The sequence below is a fragment of the Mobula birostris genome, chromosome 1, assembly GCF_030028105.1.
Source record: "Mobula birostris isolate sMobBir1 chromosome 1, sMobBir1.hap1, whole genome shotgun sequence".
NCBI lineage: Eukaryota > Metazoa > Chordata > Chondrichthyes > Myliobatiformes > Myliobatidae > Mobula > Mobula birostris.
This window is the reverse complement of record NC_092370.1, coordinates 233,660,959-233,682,969: the sequence shown is the minus strand read 5'-3', so window position 1 is coordinate 233,682,969 and position 22,011 is coordinate 233,660,959. Positions and strand designations below refer to the sequence as shown.

Sequence of the window (22,011 nt, the reverse complement as noted above, 5' to 3'; positions counted from 1 at the left end):
CTAACACATCCCGAGTGTGTTGGTCGTTGATGTAAATGACGCATTTCATTTATGTTTCGAATGTAAATATGACAAATAAAGCTAATCTAGTTTTTTTTTTAAAAAATCTCTTCTGCTTTCCTTCCTAGTTCAGTTCAGTTCAAGTTTAATTGTATTTCAACCATACATGGATACGGCCAACGAAACAGAGTTACTCTGGGGCCAAGGTGCAAAACACAACCCCAGCAGTCACACACAGCACAAACCACATATAGTACCCTTAAGATAGCAAGCTCATATCAGATATCAGTAAAATACAGTCACGCAAAAAATATAGTCTGGGTTCATGAATGTTGCAGAAATCTGCAGTTGAACACAATACAGCTGGTCTCTGCCAAGTAGACGCTGGGGGGCAGTGCTGGCTCCAGTTTGGGTGCTGCGGCACACCAACTCTGACGCCGCCCTCACTCCTGGGGTGGCTGTCAGCAAGCAACGCTGTGGCCTGAGTACTGGCACTCACTACGACAGAGTTCATGCAGTTCCCCCACCGTCCGCCCCTCCCGTCCACCAGTAAATCAGCGAGTCAGACTTGCAGCGTTAACAATGTCCGATGGGGTCTCGCAATTCCTGTTCCTGAATCATTCAGATACTGTACCTCCCCTGGGTTTAGATCCTTGAACCGTCCCAGCATGTTGCTGATCCCCACCCCACTCCACTGTCCATGCTGGTTGGGTTTTTTCCCTTTCTCCTTTCTTCTATCTCCCAGTTTCAAAACAAATCTCCTCATTCCTTGGTCTGCAGCGACACTTCCAACTGCATTTTTGAACAAATTGCCCTCCCAAGTCCACAGTAACTCCCAGTCCTGCTGTGCTCTGTTACAACACTGTAGAATACAGTATCGGGAAGTGTATGTTTGTGCACTTTGGTAGAAGAAATGAAAGGGTTGACTGTTTTCTAAATGGAGAAAAAAAATACAAAAACCTGGGGTGCGAAGGGACCTGGGGGGTCCTTGTGCAGGATTCCCTAAAGGTTAATTTTGCAGGTCGAGTCTATGGTGAGGAAGGCAACTGCAATGATAGCATTCATTTCAAAAGGACTGGAATATAAAACCAAGGATGTAATGTTGAGACTTTATAAAGCAAATGTGAGGCCTCACTTGGGAGTATTATGAGAAGTTTTGGGCCTCTTGTCTTAGAAATGATGTGCTCAGACTAGAGAGGGTTCAAAGGTGGTTCACAAAGATGAGTCCAGGGTTGAATGACGTCATATGAAGAATATCTGATGGCTCTGGGCCTATATTCACTAGAGTTCAGAATAATGAGGTGTGACCTCATTGAAACCTATTGAATGGTGAAAGGCCTTGATAGAGAGGATGAGAGGGTGTTTACTATGGTGGGAGTGTCTGACCGGAGGACACAACCTCACAGTAGAGGGGTGTCCTTTTAGAACGGAGATGAGCAGGAATTTCTTTAGCCAGAGAGTGGTGAAGCTGTGGAATTCTTTGCCACAGGCAGCTGTGGAGACGAAGTCTTTATGGTTATTTAAGGAAAAGGTTGATAGATTCTTGATTGGCGAGGGCATGAAGGGATGCGGGAGAAGGCAATAGATTGGGGCTAAGAGGAAAATTAGATCAGCCATGATAAAATAGAGCAGGTTTGATGGGCCAAATGGCCTAATGTTGCTCCTATATCTTACGGAGATTTGCGAGCTGCTCAAGCACATCCTTGGGTGTGTTGATTGTTAACGCAAGTGATGCATTTCATTGTACAAATGTAATAAATAAATGAACATCGATCGGCTACTGTGTGGTTGAGAGGGGAGCAAGTCATTGAAAGATTTTTGTGTCGTTAACACCTGTAAACTTTCTGCAGACGATATTCTGTTCCCCGTGCCTGCAGCTACGACATTGCTTTGCTCTACCTTCGAGTTCTTTGTGATCTTGGCCTTGACATGAGTCAGGGTTGGGGGCACACCGCATCTGAAAAAGCAGTGGGCATCCTCATCTGCCCGTGTCGTGGCATCTACTCACTGTGTCAGAGGGAAGTGCATCAAGTTAGTGCGGTGGCTATTGTTTGCCTTCCATAGATTGGTGTCTCACTGGTGCTCTTTTATTTTCAAAGAATGTGGATATTCTGAAGGACGCAGAGACGGTGAAGCAACTGGGGAGCATTCTGAAGACCAATGTGAGAGCCTGCAAGGCCGTTGGGCACCCATTTGTCATCCAGCTGGGACGGATCTACCTGGATATGCTGAATGTGTACAAGTGTTTGAGTGAGAATATCTCAGCCGCTATCCAGGCAAACGGTAACGAACCATACCAGCTCTCACTTGAGAGACTATTTGGATAATTTTATGAAAATGATCAATTCTTTCCAAGGAAATGCAAACCTAAAACTCTTCCCTCATAAAGACGAGGATGGGGGTTGGGGGGGGGGGGCGGAATCAGTTGAAAGTGTCAGGATTGTCTTTAGATTTTCATTAAACAAGACTAATAGATGATTCTATGACAAGTTGGGGCCAGAAGGGGGCTATTCAACTTCTGGACCATGTTCCAATGGTCAAAGACTTATTTCCACTTACCTCCCATTTCCCCATCTCCTTGAACATATTTTAGTTAATGAATATTCATCAAAGACTGATGTAATGTTAGCTATTGACCTAAAAACTGTTCTTTGCTGGAGTTCTGCCATACTTCGTGCAGTTAATATCTTTACCTATTTCAACTCTGAAAAGCTGGGTTCTAATTTTATCGTCTCTTGGTGCTGAACTCTCCGATCAGTTGGGAAACGTAGGCATTTTAATTCTCAGTAATATCTGTTATTTTTTCTTATGGCACCGTTGTACTTTCCTATTCCGGGTTTGCAAGTATTTGTTGTTTGTTGTTGTCGGTTGAAGTGGGTTTGATTTTTGGATGAGTCGTGGTCTGAAACTATTAGTGCACATTCAAGGGACAGAACTGACTTCTCTAGTATCTGTGCTGCTTCCAATAATCTTTATAAATAACCAGATTTTGTATACAGTGAACAAGTGGTTATGAATGGACTGGTCTGAGAAAGCCCAATAGGATAAAATTAAAAATGATTCCTCTTTTCTGCTTTCCATCTTGGCTTCGCTTTGTTGGAAAACAGTTAAACAAATAAAGGGGGCTTTGTTACCAGCCAGGTTGTAGAAGAGATGGTTAGTTGATTCTGGAAGGTACCAAATCCTGAATCCTCAGGATGTGAAGGCTTATAGTTTGATACGCTATTGCAGAGGTGTCCACCTTTCTGATGCTAAATTGAAGCCCCAGGTGGCCTCTCAGCAACCAATCCCGTGGCACTGTTTCAGAGGGCAGCGGGGGTCTTCTCTCTCCCATCTATTATACCTCTTCCTCATCATGTGTCGTGTTGTATGATGTAGGTGAATGTAGTCTATGATTGTTCCCGGAAAATTTTTCTTCAGAAGTGGTTTGCCACTGCCTTCTCCTGGGCAGTGTCTTTACAAGATGTGTGACCCCGGCCATTATCAATACTCATCAGAGATTGTCTGCCTGGTGTCAGTGGTCGTACAACCAGGACTTGTGACGTGCACCAGCTGCTCATCCACCACATGCTCCCACGGCTTCACGTGACCCGGATTGGTGTGGGGGGGGGGGGAATGGTATGCTAAGTAGGTGCTACACCTTGCCCAAGGGTGGCCTGTCGGCTGGCAGAGAGAAGGTTGTGCCGAACACCTCCTTTGATAGGGACTTGTCTCCACCCCACCGCCCACTGTTATTATTGGCCAAAAAGATTATCCGGGAATTATCACGCCTATTCTTCTGTGTGTAGAGTCAGCCACTGGCTGTTTCCTATATTAGAACAGTCACTGCATCTAATTGGCCATTTGATGTTGAATACTGAGTGTCGATGGAAGTTGGTTAACCTTATGTCTTGATCCAACCCTCCCCCCCCCCCCCACCCCCATTCTTGAGTGCTAAGTATATACGCTGATGTTTTGGTGTTGGTGAGCTTGGAATTAACCCACACTCCTTTAGTTAGCCAACTGTAGCAAGTGGCAACAGAGAGTCACCATTTGGGGTTCTTCCAAGTCAAGTTGAGTTTACTGTCATAGATATAGCTGCATGTATGCACAAGTGCAACAAAAGACGTCTTGCAGCATTGCATGCACTTCATATTAAAGACACCTTAACAGGACACGAATACAAATTACTGCAGAACTATTCAAGAGAGATCTCAATTGGAACAGCAAAGTCCCTTGTTGGGAAAAGTGCTTGTAGTGTTGCTATACTGAGATGGTGATTCAGGTTGTGCAGGTCGGCTCAGGAACCAGAAGGTTGAAGGGAAGTAGCTGTTCTTGAACTTGGTGGTGTGAGCCTCCGGGCTTCTGCACCTCCTGCCCAATGTGCAGTGATGGCAAGGCAAAAAGGGCAAATTTACCGCGCACGGGATATCGATCCAGTGACGACTGCATTGTTTTGGCCACCTGGACAGGTGGCAGGTTGTGGGCCCAATGACATCCTCTGCCAGGCACTACAGCATTGTACAAGATTAATAGAGTTGAGAGGGAAAGTAGTTCAGCCATATGGAATGGTGAAGCACTAGATGGGCTGAATGGCCTGCTTCTGCTCTAATGTCCTGTGGCCTTATTTCAAAGAGCACAGAATATAATGATGAGCGATAGACGTGATTGGAATAAGTGGCGTTGTCACCTCTAGCAGGCGATTAAGGAACACCACAGGAATCGTCGCCAGCAGCTCAGCCCACGAGGAACCTGTAGGTTCTGAACTTGCCAATTACATTGTATCTGCTGGTGTAGATCATGCTGGGGTCACAGTGCATTATTTGAGAATTGCATACCGACTACACTCTGTACTGCAACATCCAGCATCTCCCTGGAGTGGAACAGTGTTAACGAGACTTGGCTCTGCTGGGTGCTTTGGACATCTGAAGATAATGGGAGTTTGCCCTTTTAAAAGATGTTTGTCTTTCGCTCTGTTTCTCCCCGGATCAGGTGAAGTTGTTACCAAGCAGCCGTTGATCAAAAGCATGAGGACGGTGAAGAGGGAGACGTTGAAACTGATTTCGGGGTGGGTGAGCCGGTCTTCGGACCCGCAGCTGGTAAGTGCACGTGGTTCATCCTAACCACCTGGACTGATCCGTAGCTCCAGTTCCAATTGCAGTGCTTCTCACAAAGGTCTCGCCCACTGCTGTAAATGAAATTCATTTAGGGCACTGATGTTTTATTGTGGTTTTTCTGTTCTCCAGTTTATGTGAGCTGACATCCTGTAGCCTTTTATCACCTAACACACATCAAAGTTGCTGGTGAACGCAGCAGGCCAGGCAGCATCTCTAGGAAGAGGTACAGTCGACATTTCGGGCCGAGACCCTTCGTCAGGACTAACTGAAAGAAGAGCTAGTAAGAGGTTTGAAAGTGGGAGGGGGAGGGGGAGATCCAAAATGATAGGAGAAGACAGGAGGGGGAGGGATGGAGCCAAGAGCTGGACAGGTGATTGGCAAAAGGGATATGAGAGGATCATGGGATGGGAGCCCCAGGGAGAAGGAAAAGGGAGAAGGGGGAAAAAAGCCCAGAGGATGGGCAAGGGGTGTAGTGAGAGGGACAGAGAGAGAAAAAGAATGTGTGTATATGAATAAATAAGTAACGGATGGGGTATGAGGGGGAAGTAGGGCATTAGCGGAAGTTTGAGAATTCAATGTTCATGCCCGCCCACTTTCAAACCTCTTACTAGCTCTTCTTTCAGTTAGTCCTGACGAAGGGTCTCGGCCCGAAACGTCGACTGTACCTCTTCCTATAGATGCTGCCTGGCCTGCTGCGTTCACCAGCAACTTTTATGTGTATTGCTTGAAATTCCAGTGTCTGCAGATTTCCTGGTGTTTGCCTTTTACACCTTCTGCTTCTGGGGAGGCACACTGCATAACTTTTTGGGGAGAATGTGCATGCTGGGCCAAACCACCCTGTTCCTGATGGAGTGCAGTGTAGGGAAGTGTATGGTTATGTATTTCGGAGGTTCCTCCTGAGTGCATGTTTCTGGACTTCTGTAGCTCATCTAATTCAAGGTCTGACGTGTTGTGCATTCAGCGATGCTCTGCTGCACACCACTGTTATAATACGTGGTTATTTTAAGTTACCGTTGCCCTTCTTTAAGCTTGACCCAGTTTGGCCATTCTCCTCCGACCTCCCTCAGTAACAAGGTGTTTCCATCCACAGAATTGCACTCACTGGATGCTTTTGGTTTCTCACGCCATTCTCTGTGAACTCTAGAGACGGTTGTGGGTGAAAATCCCAGAAGTTCAACCATTTCTGAGATACTCAGACCACCCCATCTGGCACCAGCAGTCATTCCACAGTCAAAGTCACTTAGATCACATTTCTTCCCCATCCTGATGTTTGGGCTGAACAACGGAACCTCTTGACCATGTCTGCGTGCTTTTATGCATTGAGTTGCTACCACATACTTGGCTGATTAAATATTTGCATTAATGAGCAGGTGTACCTAATATAGCGGTTACTGAGTGTACGCTGCACATTGCTGCCTTCCTATATTAATATCCAAGACTGGAACGTGAATAGATACAGTCCTCTGGAGCAGGAGTCTCTCCTGGTATACAATACTGTGCAGAGGGCTCAGGCGCATGTATATAGCTAGGGTGCCCAAGGCTTTTCCACAGTACTGTATTTGTCAACGTGGAGTGGAGAGAGAGTTTGTAAATCTAGTGGGAGCAAAGAAAGTTGGGAAAGGTGAGGGTAGAGCACTGCGGGATTGGGTGTGGGACAGGGGGCAGAGGAGAGCCAGGGTGGGGGCTGTCGCAGGTGCAGACACATTCAACCCTGAGACACCAGGCAAGGAAATTTGATTCCAAACACTTACTTTGATCATTACAGAATGCTTCTCTAGTGCTTCCCGCTCCCGCCCCTTTTCCCAACCATGATTCCCCTCTCCCTGCCCCCTTCCCACGCTCAGTCTACAATAGAGACCCAGATCAGAATCTGGTTTATCATCACTCGTGTGTTATGAAATTTGTTTAATTTTGTTGCAGCGGTGCAATACATAAAATTATAACAGTAATGTGCAAAAGTCTTGTCAGAATTAATCTGTTTAAGCAGCTTGCACGGCCCTTTTAGTCTCATGTGAAAACTGGCCGGCCTTGCTCTGCTTTAGACCCTTCACAGGCTTCACTCTCGCTGTCCTCAGGTTGCGGAAAACTTTGTGCCCCCGCTGCTCGATGCCGTGTTGATCGACTACCAGAGGAACGTCCCTGCAGCCCGCGAGCCCGAAGTGCTGAGTACCATGGCCACCATAGTGAACAAGTTGGAGAACCACATCACGGCAGAGGTCCCGCAGATCTTTGACGCCCTGTTTGAGTGCACGCTGGAAATGATCAACAAGGTAGTTGGTGGTCTGATCAGCGGAAATGTGACTTTTAACTTTTATTTCATTTAGAGACAGCATGGTAACAGGTCCTCGCAGAGCACGCTGACAGGTCCTCATGGCCCAGCGAGCCCGTGCCTCCCAGTTAAACCCATGTGACAAATTAACCTGCTAACCCTGACTACGTTGGAATGTGGGAGGAAACTGGAGCACCCAGGCTGTCACAGGGAGAGCATACAAACTCCTTGCAGTCAGCAGCAGAGTTAAACATGGAGTTAACCGTAAGACCAAATGATATAGGAGCAGAATTAGGCCATTTGTCCCGTCGAGTTTGCTCTGCCATTTCATCATGGCTGATCCATCTTCCTTCCCAGTCGCAATCTCCTGCCGCCTTCCCATATCCTTTCATACCCTGACTAATCAAGAGTCTTATCAAACTCTGCGTTAAATATGCCCAATGACTTGGCCTCCTCAACCGCCTGTGACAACAAATTCCACAGATTTACCGCTCTGCGAACCTGTGGAATTCTCCTAATCTGTGTTCTAAAGGTTGTCCTTGTATTCTGAGTCGGTACCCTCTGGTCCTAGACCCTCCCACTACTGGAACTGTTCTCTCCACGTCCACTCTGTCTAACCCTTTCAATATCCTGTCTGAGATGTAAGCCTGTGTCCCTTTGCTCAGTTTTCTAGAAGGGGCCACGGGCCCCCAGCGTTCTGAGTTCATGGCCTGTGTTGTCAACTCAACCACAGCTACAGCTAGTTTGATGGTAAAGTATGCTGGACACAGCTGTACGTCTGGTTTCTGATCCATTTGCCCCACTCCTGCGACACCTATGTTATGGACAATTGGGTACGTGCAGGTGTACCTGCTCCGAGCAGCCCAGTCTGAGGTCTATCCTGATGGTGTGAAATGGCTGTGTAGGTGTGGTATGGATTATTCTCTGAGGCAGTAACATTATCTCTGTTCTGTTTTTCCAGCCAGGAGATTACTTGTTTCAAAAATGTCACAATAAAAGAAAGAGTGGAACCTGTCAAATCTAATTTTATTGGATGTATTGCATATTTGTGAGTTCAGACTCACTAATGTTAGTCTTCATTTCCCACCCACGTTTGCCCATGAACTGTTTCAGAGGGCAATACAGAGATTGCTCCATCTAGACTCCCATATCGAGCAGACCAGGTAGGATGGCAGTTAGTCTTCCCTGAAGGGACTCAATGGACATTCGGTACAATATTTTTATTCCAGGTCTGATGCTGAATTTGTATTCATTACCTTCGCGATGAGCTTGTGTGCAGATTCATGTTCTGTTTTCTTCAACTAGTTCAGACATTTAAACCTTTCTCCAGCATCTTCAGACTCTTTTGTATTTAGAACTTATTTTGTTACTCTATGAACTTTGAGTACTGACATATCCATTCCCCGAGTCCTGGGTAAATGTTGCTCTCAATGCTGCCATGGATGCTGACCTAACTCTAATTTCTATTACAACCAATTGTCATGACAAATCTCTCTTCTAAATGGGTAGTGTAAGTACATGGTGGGAGATTGTTTGATATGCCGTAGTGAGTGTCCTGTGTTCTAATTAGATTGCCTTGTGAACAGCACTGGATTAAAAAAAAAGCAGGAGTGTTTCTGATTTGGAACACACCATTTTTGGGAGCTGAGCTGTTTTGCCCTCCTTGGGTGCAAGTTATTCTGATTGCTGCCACTGACCCTCCTATAGGCATCTAATACGGAGCCCAAGATGTGAATGAAGGCATGACAGAGTCACAAGGCTAGAAAAACATAATACTCCACACTCTCCCCTCTGTTCGTGTGAAAGATTTATCCAGATCCCCCTTAGATTTGGACTGTGTGTAATTGCCATATATTCTCCACCCTTCCTGCGTTCCTCTCATTCAACAAAACACACAGTTGATCATTAAACCTCAAACGTGCTTCAAAACAAGAAAGAAGTGCTGCAAATGTGCTTGGCAGAGTACAAATGGCATTTTAAAATGTGCAAGTTGTATTGTTCTTCAGTGAATTTGGATTAGGATTAATGGGCATAGACTCTTTAACATTGTGTGCTTATGAAAACACAGGGCAGACAATACAAAGGTTCAAAATGTTGTATTTTCAAGTATTTAATTTTTCTTTCTTCCCCTCTAGGATTTTGAGGAGTATCCCGAGCACAGGACTAACTTCTTTCTGCTTCTTCAAGCAGTCAATAGTCACTGTTTCCCTGCCTTCCTGAACATACCTCCAGCCCAGTTCAAATTGGTTCTTGACTCCATTATCTGGGCTTTCAAACACACTATGAGGAACGTGGCTGACACAGGTACGAGGTGGTGTGGGCTTTGTATTCTCAGACTTCATGCATCACTGGGACAGTGTGGATTTGGGTCAAGTTTGTAATCATGTGCTCAAGTTCGGTGAGCCACAGTACAATGGAAGCTTGATGTAGATGAGGTTAAGGTTTCAGATTAGCTTTATTTGTCACGTAGACGATGAAAGGTAGTGAAATGAGTCGTTGAGGCAAGGACTTGATGGGCCAGAATGGCCCCATTCTATTCCTGTGCCTTGTGGTTTGCAGCAATGACCAACAGAGTCTGAAGGTGGGCTGGGGGCAGCCTGCAGATGTCGCCACGCGTCCTGTGTCAACGTGGCATGCCCACTACCTACTAACCCGTATGCCTTTGGAATGGTTGCTTCAGTTCAGTGATGTTTAACACAGAAACATTGGAAAGGAAACTCCTTTTAGGTTGCGGGGAGAGGGTAACGATGCAGTGAACCAGCGGGAGTTTCTGAAAAGATTAGAGTGATCTGATGGCGATCGCTGCTGGAGAGAGGGTACTATCGGGTCTGGAGATATTTCCCACTGCATGCTGCACAAGTCAAGAACAAGGCACAAATCGTGTGGTTACAGCCATTTTATTAGATATTCTTAAAGAAATAACAGTAAAGCACGTAACTAGAGGTGATGGGTTCAGCGTGAAAGGTGAAATGTTTCAGGGGAACGTGTGGGGGGGGTGGTCTCCCTCACTCAGGGCGGTGAGAATGTAGAATGAGCTGCCAGTGCAAGTGGTAGGTGTGGGTTTGATATCAATGTGGATGGGAGGGGTACGGAGGGCTAAGATCTGGGTGCAAGTTGATGGGACTAGACAGAATAGTTTGGTACAGACTAAATGGGCTGAAGGGCCTGTTTCTGTGCTGTAGGGTTCTATAATTTTATGACTCTAACACAGCAACAGATAACTAAGTTTAACTAATTCACTCCAGCAAGGAATCTGTTCCTCATCTCCCTAATACGGAAAACTGGTTTAAGTTGGGCAGATAGGGGAATCTTCTGATCGGAGCAGCCTGTGAGGCAAGGACAGTCCTGTCAACCCAGACTCACAGGCAAAGACTCGAGAAAAGAACCAGCTATACTGTGAATGACTAGAAACTCACCGAACATTTACACAAAATAAGTATAAGCAAGTATAAAGAAAGTTAAACTTACCAGAAAAAGAAAATAACCATTTAGACCCTAATCCAACGGCAGAAGGAAATGGCAAAGGATTCCCCTAGATTTTTAATCGATGATTGTCTGCCTTACGTTGTGAGTGGCATGACTATTTTAACTCTGTTCTCTCCGGGTGTCTCTCTACAGGTTTGTCCATTCTCTATACCTTGCTGCAGAATGTCGCACAAGAAGAAGCGGCTGCTCAGAGCTTTTACCAAACCTACTTCTGTGATGTTCTCCAACATATATTCTCCGTAGTGACAGACACATCTCACACTGCTGGTGAGTTGCATTTTACTTTCAGTCTGGTCCCTTCCCATGCAACGTTATGGGTGTAGAGTACGACGGAAGGCTCCTTCAGCAAGGTGCTGGGTTAACGTTGGAGCACAAGGCAAGGAGAAGGGAGGTGGGATGTGGTACAAGTCTCAGCAATGCTGTTTAGATCTGACTCTGTTGCTCGTAGAATGTTACAGCACAGCTACAGGCCTTTTGGCCCGTGATGTTGTACTGACCCTTTGTCCTACAATCTAACCCAACATAGCCCTCCATTTTCTATCATCCAGTGGTTCTATTTACCATCAGAGAACGTATTCCATATACAACATGAAATTCTTACTCTCCACAGACATCCTCGAAATGGAAAAAACCCAAAGAATGAATGGAAGAAAAAACGTAAGATCCCCAAGCCCCCTGCCCCCTTCCACGCATAAGCAGCATCAATCCTAACCCCGCCCCGCACTTACTCTAGCATAAAGCATCAGCATTCCCTCCACCCACCATACTAGCAACAGCAAAGCCCCCAAAGAGAGACCATGGTCTACAGTATGTCAAAAACTAACTGTTGGTTCCAACAATTTGACGTCCCTCAGGCTCCCTATGATGTGACCTGAACTGAGCACAATATTCCAAGTGTGGTCTATCCAGGTATTTATAGAGTTGCAATGTTACATTGCAGCCCTTGAACTCAGTGCTTTGATTAATGAAGGCCAATACACCGTATGCCTTCTTAATCCTAACAACTCTACAGCAACTCTGAGGAGTCTATGGACATGGACCCCAAGATCCCTTTGTTGCTCCACACTTGATGTAGAACTGAAAGGTGCGTAGCTCTCTGACGGAGGAGTTTTCTGTACTGTCCCGAGGGGTCTGTTTGTCCATCTTCATTGATGCTGCCTGACCTGCTGAGTTGCTCCAGCGTTTTGTGTGTGTCTGTGTGTGTGTGTGTGTGTGTGTGTTTTACATGCTAACCTTCATCGGTCAGTAGGTTGAAGACAGGAGTTGGGATGCCACCAGATGCTGCTGAGATCGTGCTTGGAGAATTGTGCACAGTTCTGATCGCCCATCTATGGGCAGGATGTCAGTAATCTGGAAAGGGTGCAGGAAAGATTCGTGAGGTTTGTTACCGGGACTGGATGGTTTTGAGTTCCAAGGAAAAGCTGGAGGTGCTGGGATATTTTCCCTGGAGCATAGAGGCCTGAAGGGTGACCAAGGAGGCATAAAAAATCATGAGGGGCATGGATAAGGCGGATGATCCCAGTGCAGGGAGGTCTCGAACAATAAGGACATAGACTTACGGTGAGAGGGGAAATATTCAGAGAAGACGTGAAAGGCAGGCTTTTCACACAGGGTGGTGGGTCTGTGGAGGGAGCTACCAGAGGGAGTGGTGGAGGCAGATGCAGTTAAAATGCTCTAAAGACATTCGAGCAGGTATGTGGATAGGAAAGGCTTTGAGGAATATTGGTCAAATACAGGCAAGTGGGACCAGCTCAGGTGGACATCTTAGTCAGCATGGATGAGATGGGCTCTTTCAGTGCTGTGTAACTCTGACTCCCACCACCCTCATTCTAAACTTCATGTTTAATGGATTCCTCTCTCCACCAGGATTGACGATGCACGCTACCATCTTGGCTTACATGTTCAGCTTGGTGGAGGACGGCCGAATCACTTTGTCTCTGAGCCCATCGACTCCCAACGTGAATAATCAGATCTTCGTGCAGGAGTTTGTGGCCAACCTGCTGAAAACTGCCTTCCCTCACCTCCAGGAGTAAGTGCTGATAGATGAAAACGTAATGTGGTGAAATTGATGCCCTGCTCCCTGAGCCGTGCTAGTGGGTGGGATGGTGAAGATGTTGGAAAGTGTGCTCTTCCTGAAGAAGGGTCTCGGCCAGAAACGTTGACTGTTTACTCTTTTCCATAGATGCTGCCTGGCCTGCTGACCTCCTCCAGCTTTTTGTGTGTGTGTTGCAGTATCTTTACAAGATGGCTGACCCCAGCCATTATCAATTCTCCTCAGGGATTGTCTGCCTGGTGTCAGTAGTCATATAATCAGGATTTGTGATTTGCACCGGCTGCTCATACGACCATCCACCACCTTCATGTGACCCTGATCAGGGTCGGGGCGGGGTGGGGGGGGAGGGTTGCTAAGCAGGTGCTATACCTGGGAAGGAGCACCTTACATCTCCTTTGATAGAGACGTATCTCCACCCCATCACCACTACTACTACGTCCACTCGGGCCTAGGGGCCGGCGTCGGGCACGATGACGGACTCTCCACTTCTCCCTCTCCCTCATCAGTGTGTTCAGTTCATCTACATTAGCCACGCCGCTGTCTTCTAGGAGCGTGTTGACCATTGTTTTGGTGCCCAGGGTTCATCCTCCCGTGCTTGGGCTCCCATATGATGACTAGGCTGGCAGGTAGCTCGGGGTGGCGTAGACAGTGCCCCGCTTCTTGCAGTCTTCTCATCTTCACCCCACCACCAGTTTTATTTAATTTATTTATTGCCCCCCCCCCCCCATTATATGCTCATTTTTTTGGTTTTGTGCTTTGTGAAGCATTTAGTTTGGTGCTTCAAGAGGGTTGCATCCATCCTGAAGGACGCTCCCCGTCAGGAATGTGCCTTCTCCCCATTACGTACCGGATGTGCACTCACAGAGCTTTCCCCTCTGCCCTCAGGCTTCTGAATAGTCCGTGAACACCACCTCACTATGTTGCACTTTTCACACATTCCTTACTGTAATTTATAGTAACTTTTTCATGTTTTGCTCTGTAGTGCTGTCACAACACAAATCTGGTATTAAATCTGATCCTGATTCGCAGGTACAAAACACAAACTGGCCCTCCAGCCCATCGAGTTTGCACTGATCATTAACCACCCACTTTATACCAACGCTTCATTTAATCCCCACCCACCCCCAGCGGATTCTACTGCTCAGCCGCACAATTGGGGCCATCCTCTATTGGACAGGTGATCTGCCAACCCACACTGTTTTCAATGTGGGAGGAAATGAGTACCCAGATGAAACCCATATAAGACGTAGGGGCGTAATTAGGCCATTCTGCCCGTCAAGTCTCCGCCATTCCATTATGGCTGATTTATTATCCCCCTCTACCCCATTGTCCTGCCTTCTCCCTGTGATCTTTGATCCCTGACTAATCACAAATCTATCAATCTCTACTTTAAATATACCCAAATGACTTGGCCTTCATGTCTTTCAGTGGCAGTGAATGTCACAGATTCACCACCCTCTGGCTAAAGAAATTTCTCCTCATCGCTGTTTTAAAGATCCCCTTATATTCTGATTCTGTGTCCTTGGGTCCAGGGGCTCCCAGCCTGGGGTGTTGGTCCAGAGCAGAAAAAATGTTGGGAACCCCTCATCTAAGCCTTTCAATATTTGAAAAGTTTCAGTGGGGTTGCCCCCCCACCCCCACCTCGTCCTTTAAACTCTGGTGATTACAGGACCAGAGCTATCAAGTTCTCCTTGTATGTTAGCCCTTTCATTACGGGAACCTCCTCTGGACTTTCCCAATCCCAGCACATCCTTTCTTAGATAAGAGGCTCAAGACTGTTCACAGTACTCAAGGTGAGACCTCACCAGTGCCTTTATAAAGCCTCAATATTACATTCTTGCTTTTATATTCTTGTCCTCTTGAAATGAATGCTAACATTGCATTTGCCTTCCTCACCACTGACTCAACCTGGTCGTAGGGAGGATGTGCAGACACCACTCGGACAGTACCTGAAGTCAGGATTGTACCTGGGTCTCTGGAGCCACAAAACAGTGGCTCTGCTAATTATAACTCTGTGCTGCCCCTTTTCCTTGTTCTTCTAATTTGCGATCCTGTCATACTTGGGCGAGTTGGAAACCAGTTTCCTGGTAACAGCTGTTTAAACATTTTGGTGATGTGTTAGTCCAGCAAAGCAACAGAAGGACTAGGAGGACAGGAGAACCGAGTAGAGATTAGCAGTGATATTAAAGGGGCAGGAGCAGCTGATCACCCACTATTCTGAATGAGTAGAACAGTTATAGTGCTGGACAGGCATTTGGCCCACAATGCTGTGCTGATCTTGATGCCAACTTGTACTAAATGTTCTCCTGTATATTGTCCATATCCCTCCATTCCCCTCTTAATCATGCATTTCTGTGACAGTGCCATGGGAGCATAGCAGTTAGTGCATCACTCTACAGTGCCAGCTGAAATATCCTCTGGTTCCTGTTAGCTTTTCTGAAGAAATTAACGTTTTGAGTTCAGAATTTAACCTTCGAAACATTTCATTTACTTAAATAGAGATACAGTGTGGAACAGATCTATCTGGCCCAACGAACCACACCAACTAGCAACCCACCTATTTAACCCTAACCTCCACACAGGACAATTTACAATAACCAGTTAACTTACTAACTAGTAGGTCTTTGGACTGTGGGAGGAAACCAGAGCACCCGGAGGAAACCCACACATTCACGGGAAGGAAAGTACAAACTCCTTTACAGATGTCGTCAGAATTGAGATGCTCTGAGCTGTAATAGTGTCACGCTAACCGCTACACTACTGTGTTGCCCCGAATGGCGATTTTAATCATTGTTATTAATCACTGTTTTTAAATTTTCATTTGTAGTGCACAGATCAAAATTTTTGTGACTGGCTTGTTCAGCTTAAACCAAGACATTCCATCCTTCAAAGAGCATTTGAGAGATTTCCTTGTACAGATAAAGGTACGAGTTCAAAGCTACAAATTTTAGTGTTACAGAAACATTATGCTCATCTCTCCGAACACTTCGGTCTTGTAGCTAAGCAACATGAATTTGTAAATGAGAATGTCTGTTCTACTGCTGTTCTTAACACCATGAGATTCAGTGCCAGATGTTACACTTTATTCTCTGAGATCTGGGTATCACTGGCAAGGTTGCACTTACTGCTCATTCCTTATTTCACTGGAGAAGATGGTTAAAAGGAAAAAAAAAACTGCAGATGTTGGAAATCTAAAATGAAAATGCTGGAACCACTTCTGACAAGGAGTCTTGGACCTGAGACATTGACTAGTGTTTCTCTCCTGAAGATAACGACCTGACCCACTGACTGTATTCAGCATTTTAGTTTTATTTTTCAAATCTCTATATAATACCCTCTGCAAATGTACTAAATCCAAATTCAGTAGTGGTTCCAGTTTTTCACATCTCTTTATCTAAACTCTTCTTGAATATGTTTAATGATTTGACCCTGACTGCCCGCTGTGGTATCCCTCAGCTTCACAATTCCCTGAATAGAAAACCTCTCTTCATTTAAGAACTAAGTGGTATACCCCATATCCTTAACCCAAGGCCCCACATACTGGACTTCATATGTTTCATGTGTTCAGTTCTGGTCGCCTCATTGTAGGAAGCTTTAGAGAGTGCAGAGATTTACCAGGGTGCTGCCTGGATTAGAGAGCATATTTTGAGGGAAGTTTGAGTGAGCTTTTCTCTTTGGAGAGAAGAAGGGAGACAGGTGACTTGATAGAGGTGTATAAGACAAATCAAATTCAAGTTTAATTATCATACATGAATACAGCTGAACAAAACACCATTTCTTTGGGGCCAAGGTGCAAAGCATGCAGAGCACATTCAAGATTGCGAGCAAAGAAACGTAGTCACAGGGGAAAAAAACACATATATAGTCCAAAATCCCGAGCGACATGTCCCGCAAATTGTACATGTTCCTGGCCGTGCACAGCCACTGCAATCCAATCTGTCATTCCACCGATCGAACTGTGGAGGGCAGCACTGGGGAGGCCAGCCCCCAACCGAGCATGGACCATCTCTGACATCCCTCTCCTGAATGCTGCTCCACCAAACGAGGAAAGGAGACCAGATCAATGTCCAACAGGGTCTTGCAAATGCAAGGGATGTTAAGAGGCAGTGATTTAAATGCTGCCTGGGCCTTTTTCCTCAAAGGAAGAAATGTTTAATATGACGGGGGGCACAATTTTGAGGTGTTTGGAGGAAAGTATAGGGGTGATGTCAGAGATGGTGCAAGTTTTTTTTACATACGGGCTGGTGGGTGTGTGGACTGTGCTGCTGGGGTTAGCGGCAGAGGCAGATATGTTAGGAAGATTTAAGGGATTTAGATAGGCACATGGATGAAAGAAAAGTTGAGAACTATGAGGTAGGGTTAGTTTGATTTTGTTGGAGTAGGTTAAAAGTTTGACACAACATCCTAGGCTGAAGGACCTGTACTGTGCTGTGCTGTTCCATGTTCTTTATTTGGGGGTGTGTACCTTGTAAGCCAGAGTCATGAGCCACATGTTAGTAGGTCCAGTTGTACCCTTTCCCCTGATCAATAGAGCTAGCCAAGGCTGGCATGGTAGCACACGCTCAGCATTAGTGAGCAGCAAGCCTAGCCTGAGTAACTAAAGCATGCAGAGAGGTTCCAGTGTGACATGGTCAAACTGAGAGACCATGCAAGCGTTAAGCAGAACAGTAGGATGTGGACACGCGTACCACAGGCAGTTCTGGCCTCAACTGAGGAAGGACAGAGTAAAATGACGGGTCACCAAACTAATTCCATAAATGGCAGGGCTAGTGTATGAGGAGATGGGTGCCTGCACTCGTATTGACTTTTAGTACGCTGGATGAACTCAGCAGGTCGGGCAGTATCAGTTAGAAACGATGAGTCGACATTTCGGGCCGGAACCCTTTGTCAGGACTGAAGAATGAAAGATGGGGAAGGATTTGAAGAATGTTTGTAGCTTCAGTTGAAAGACCAGTAATTTGAAAGACAAAGGGGTGGGGGAGGGGAAGCATTGACGTCATAGCCCTGAAAACAATGGGCAGTAGAAGAAGCAGGCGGAACCATGAGGGAGCTGGGGGATGGGGCAGAGTGAAATAGGGATAGGGGAAGGGAGGGGGAGGGAATTACCGGAAGTTGGAGGATTCTATGTTCATACCAAGGGGTTGGAGACTACCTAGACGGTATATGAGGTATTACTCCTCCAACCTGAGCTTAGCCTCATCATGGCAGTAGAGGAGGCCATGTATGGACATATCCGAATGGGAATGTGAAGCAGAGTTGAAGTGGGTGACTACAGGGAGATCCTGTCTGTTTTGGCGGATGGAGCGGAGGTGCTCGATGAAGCGGTCCCCCAATCTGCGTCGGGTTTCACTGATGTAGAAGAGGCCGCACCGGGAGCACCGGATGCAATAGATGACCCCAACAGACTCACAAGTGAAGTGTTGTCTCACCTGGAAGGACTGTTTTAGGCCCTGAATAGTGGTGAGAGAGGAGGTGTAGGGACCGGTGTAGCACTTAAACTTACAGGGATAAGTGCCGGGTGGGAGATCAGTGGGGATGGACGTGTGGATAAGGGAGTCACGGAGGGATTGATCCCTGCGGAAAGTGGAGAGGGAAAGATGTGCTTAGTGGTGGGGTCCTGTTGAAGGTGGCGGAAGTTGCGGAGGATAATGTGCTGGATCCAGAGGCTGGTGGGGTGGTCGGTGAGGACAAGGGGAACTCTGTCCCTGTTGTGATTGCGGGAGAACGGGGTGAGGGCCGAAGTGCAGGAAATGGAGGAGATGTGGGTGAGGGCATTGTATTGACTGAAGTTTAAAAGAATGAGAGGAGACCTCATTGGACTGGGCAGCCTGGATGTTCCTGATGGTGTTGAGGTCCGGAACCAGGGTCCTCGGGTTAAGGATACAGGATGTAGGCTGTCAATGAGTAGAAATGTCCTCATTAAGGAATCTGAGTGATGAGACAGTGCAGTTGGGCCAAATCAAGAGCTGTTAGATGAAGGGATATGAAGAGAAAGCTGGAACAAGTTATTGAATTTGGATGATTAGCCATGTTGATATTCAATGGCAGAACTGGCCTGAATAACCTGTTCTTGCTCATTGATAGTTTCTTAGTGAGGACACCAAAGCTTATGGGGAGAAGGCAGGAGAATGGGGTTAAGAGGGATAATAAATTAACCATGATGGAATGGCAGAAATGACTTGATGGGTCAGACGTCTTACGGTTTTGTAATTCCTTTGTTTAAAGGTGTCAGTGGGAGGAAAATGTTTTTGTAGGTTTTTAAACCCCCTGTGGTTAATGATTTGGAATTCATTGGCCTGGAATAGTGGAAGCCCCAGAAACCTGAACCGGAGTTTGGAAAGGCAATTGTGGGAAGTAGTTTGCAGATGTGAAGAAAGTAGGCACTGGGGTAGATGTGATTTCTGTACTAGGAGCTGGTATTGGCTCAGTGGACTTGACAGGCTCATTATATGCTGTAACAATTCTTTAGGGCGTTCGAAGTTTCCGCAGCCTCAATAGCTGTCAAAATCAGGTTTAAGAAGGGAACCTTTATCCCTCACATTTATGTGCCTCCAGAAATATTTGTAGAAAGGGACTGGGGCAGAAGAGAGCAGGTGTGCTTTTAAAATTTTTTATTTAGCTAAAATAAAAGCATAACAGGCCTTTCCGGACAACGAGCCCATGTGACCAGCATCTTTGGAATGTAGGAGAAAACCAGAATGGTCACAGCGGGAGCATTCTAACTGCTTACAGAGGCAGTTTTGAACCTGGATCGTTGACCTGTAATTGTGTTACACTAACGTCTAAGGGCCACTCTGAGTGTTCCCGTTACTCTCAGTGTTACACTGATGGCTACGGGCTTTCCCGACTGTACCTATCGCTCTTGGTGGAAAGCGAAAATTAAACAGGTGCAAAGCAGGAAGCAGAAAATGTTTCATGTTGGAGACCATTTGTTCAGACCTGAAACATTGCCACTTTCTCTTCCCATAGCCCTGCTGAGTATTTCCAGTATTTTCTGATTTTCTTCTTGGTCTCGGTGGAGAATAACCAGGCTGACTTTCCATCTTCTATTATTTGTCAGGAATTTGGTGGAGAAGATACTTCAGACTTGTTCCTGGAAGAAAGAGAATCTGCCTTGCGCCAGGCTCAGGAAGAGAAGAGGAAGCTTCAGATGACGGTGCCTGGGATTTTAAACCCACACGAAATAGCCGAGGAGATGTGCGACTGAATGGATCCAAAGTGTTAAGGGGGCAGTAGGGGTGGGTGGGGATGAATGGGAGAAGGGCAGTGAAGAATTAGAGAAAAAGACAGTGGGACAAATCTCCATCTATCATGTGTGGAAGGTTGTTTTACGATTCCAGTTTCCATATAGCTCAGCAGGGGTTGGTCATAAGATTAGAGGTTTTATCCCATACCAGTTCTGTTTTATCTCCCTTTCTGGATAAGAATTATGCTTGCAACTTGTGAACCCAAACGTCTAAATCTGCAGCTGCTCTTCCTCAGTCGGGCAATCAGAGTTCATTTTAAACATTCTGAATTTTTATTGAGGTAAGACTGGTTGGTTGGCTTAGTTGTATCAAATTGTAAAGGGCAAGAGAAATTGAATGAATTAATCCAAGTATTTAAAATGAAAGATGGGTTGTGGGGGGAGGGGGGAGCCCTGGAGGGGAAGTTATTCATTTGCACAAGTACTCAGAATGGTTTGGGGTGGGGGTGTGATTTAAAAGAAGATTGGTTAGTGGAGTTGTTCACTGAGGTCTGAGAGGGCTTGAGTTGAGGATAGAGATGGACTTGATGTAGTTTATAACCTGCTCATGCTAACCACGTAAACATGCTGTGAAGTTTTCAACATGTGCCTAGCCACAGACCCTTCTTCGCCAGCCTCCCCCAACCTCATTCCGAGAACATGCCGGGCTGTGCCTCCTAGTTAACAGGGTGTTGTGTTGTCTGGGGACTATGTGGAAGAAAGGTAGGTTCTGTGGAGAGGATTGAGTGTGTCTCCTTGTGGGTCTGAAAGGATTCTGCTCAGTGAGGACAGAAGGTTGGGGTAAGGATTTGGATATTTTAAAACGTATCAGCACTTCAGTTTTCTTAAAAAGTAACCGTTCTCTTGACGCCAAATGTGCCGGTTTTTGTGCAACACTTAGTTCTGTGTGTGCGTGTGTAAGCAGTGTTGGGAGACATTCCTTCCGCTGAGAAATGGTACTGGGGCTCAGCTGTGTGGGTGGCGCTGGTTTCTGTCTCACAAGAGGCATGGTATTTCATTTATTCCGTTGCACACCATCCTGGACCTTGTTTCTTCTTGTCTGTTTTGGCATTTGCCTGGCTTTGTCTCTGTGCTCTTGATACGTTCACCCCCTGCCCTGCTTCTTTCTGTGTCTTCCCCTCACCCCTAATCATCCCAATCCGCCCCATCTCTTTTGTGTTCCTTGCCCTGCTTCCTGCCTCTTGTTTTCAGCATTTCTGCTCTGAATGATTCCCCACCCTTTCCTCCTCACTCTCCTCCCTACCTTGCATAGTTGAAATCCAGATCACTGTCTTGTGTGTGACATCTGCACACATTGAATTGTAAGGAATCGGTGGATCATCGATATGCTGTGGCCTGTACTTTGTGCTGCACAGTTTTTTTTTCTCTGTCCTCTTGCACCACTTGGACTTTACTTTGGAAAAGATTAGACATCTTGCGCTGCATTCAAAATAGTTTATAATTCCAATTCACACGTGTTATTTCTTTTCGGGTGGTGACAGCAACGGGAATATTTCTGACAGAAACCCTGCTATTCGTAGCCGGGAGAAAGGGATGACTAAAGAAAGAATACTTACCTGGATTTGAAAAATGGGAATACTCAAGTTGCTTACCAATTCATTCCTCTACCTTACAGTATTAAATCATCTGATTAAAGGATTAATTGAGCTACAGAAGGAAATGATAGGGTAATTTTGATTAAAGAAGAGGGGTTGCTTTGAAGAACCAAGGGAGCCCAGTGTTGTGCATTGTTAGTACAGTATTTCTGATGTTTACTTATGAATTATTGGAGCATGTCTTGTGTACTTCCATTTTGAAGGATCCTTTACAGCTTGAGTTATTCCTGTGGTAATTCCTGCTCCTTCCCCTGCACATAGTTAGC

At 46.0% G+C, this 22,011-nt stretch overlaps 1 protein-coding gene across 4 annotated transcripts in view; it reads left to right on the top strand.

Moving 5' to 3' along the window:
- Positions 1–20,525, top strand: part of LOC140205778 (exportin-1-like) — a 126,262-nt gene extending 105,737 nt beyond the window's left edge. For 3 of the 4 annotated variants that reach the window (XM_072273438.1, XM_072273447.1, XM_072273458.1), the window contains 8 exons: positions 2,100–2,283; positions 4,972–5,078; positions 7,172–7,366; positions 9,501–9,669; positions 10,984–11,118; positions 12,718–12,880; positions 15,732–15,828; positions 19,965–20,525. In XM_072273438.1, the coding sequence (XP_072129539.1) occupies positions 2,100–2,283; positions 4,972–5,078; positions 7,172–7,366; positions 9,501–9,669; positions 10,984–11,118; positions 12,718–12,880; positions 15,732–15,828; positions 19,965–20,111 (1,197 nt within the window). In that variant the 3' untranslated portion in view covers positions 20,112–20,525. Of the gene's footprint in view, positions 1–2,099; positions 2,284–4,971; positions 5,079–7,171; positions 7,367–9,500; positions 9,670–10,983; positions 11,119–12,717; positions 12,881–15,731; positions 15,829–19,964 lie in introns of those variants that run through there. The other variant, XM_072273467.1, reaches the window with a different exon arrangement.
- The last annotated feature ends 1,486 nt before the right edge of the window (positions 20,526–22,011 follow it).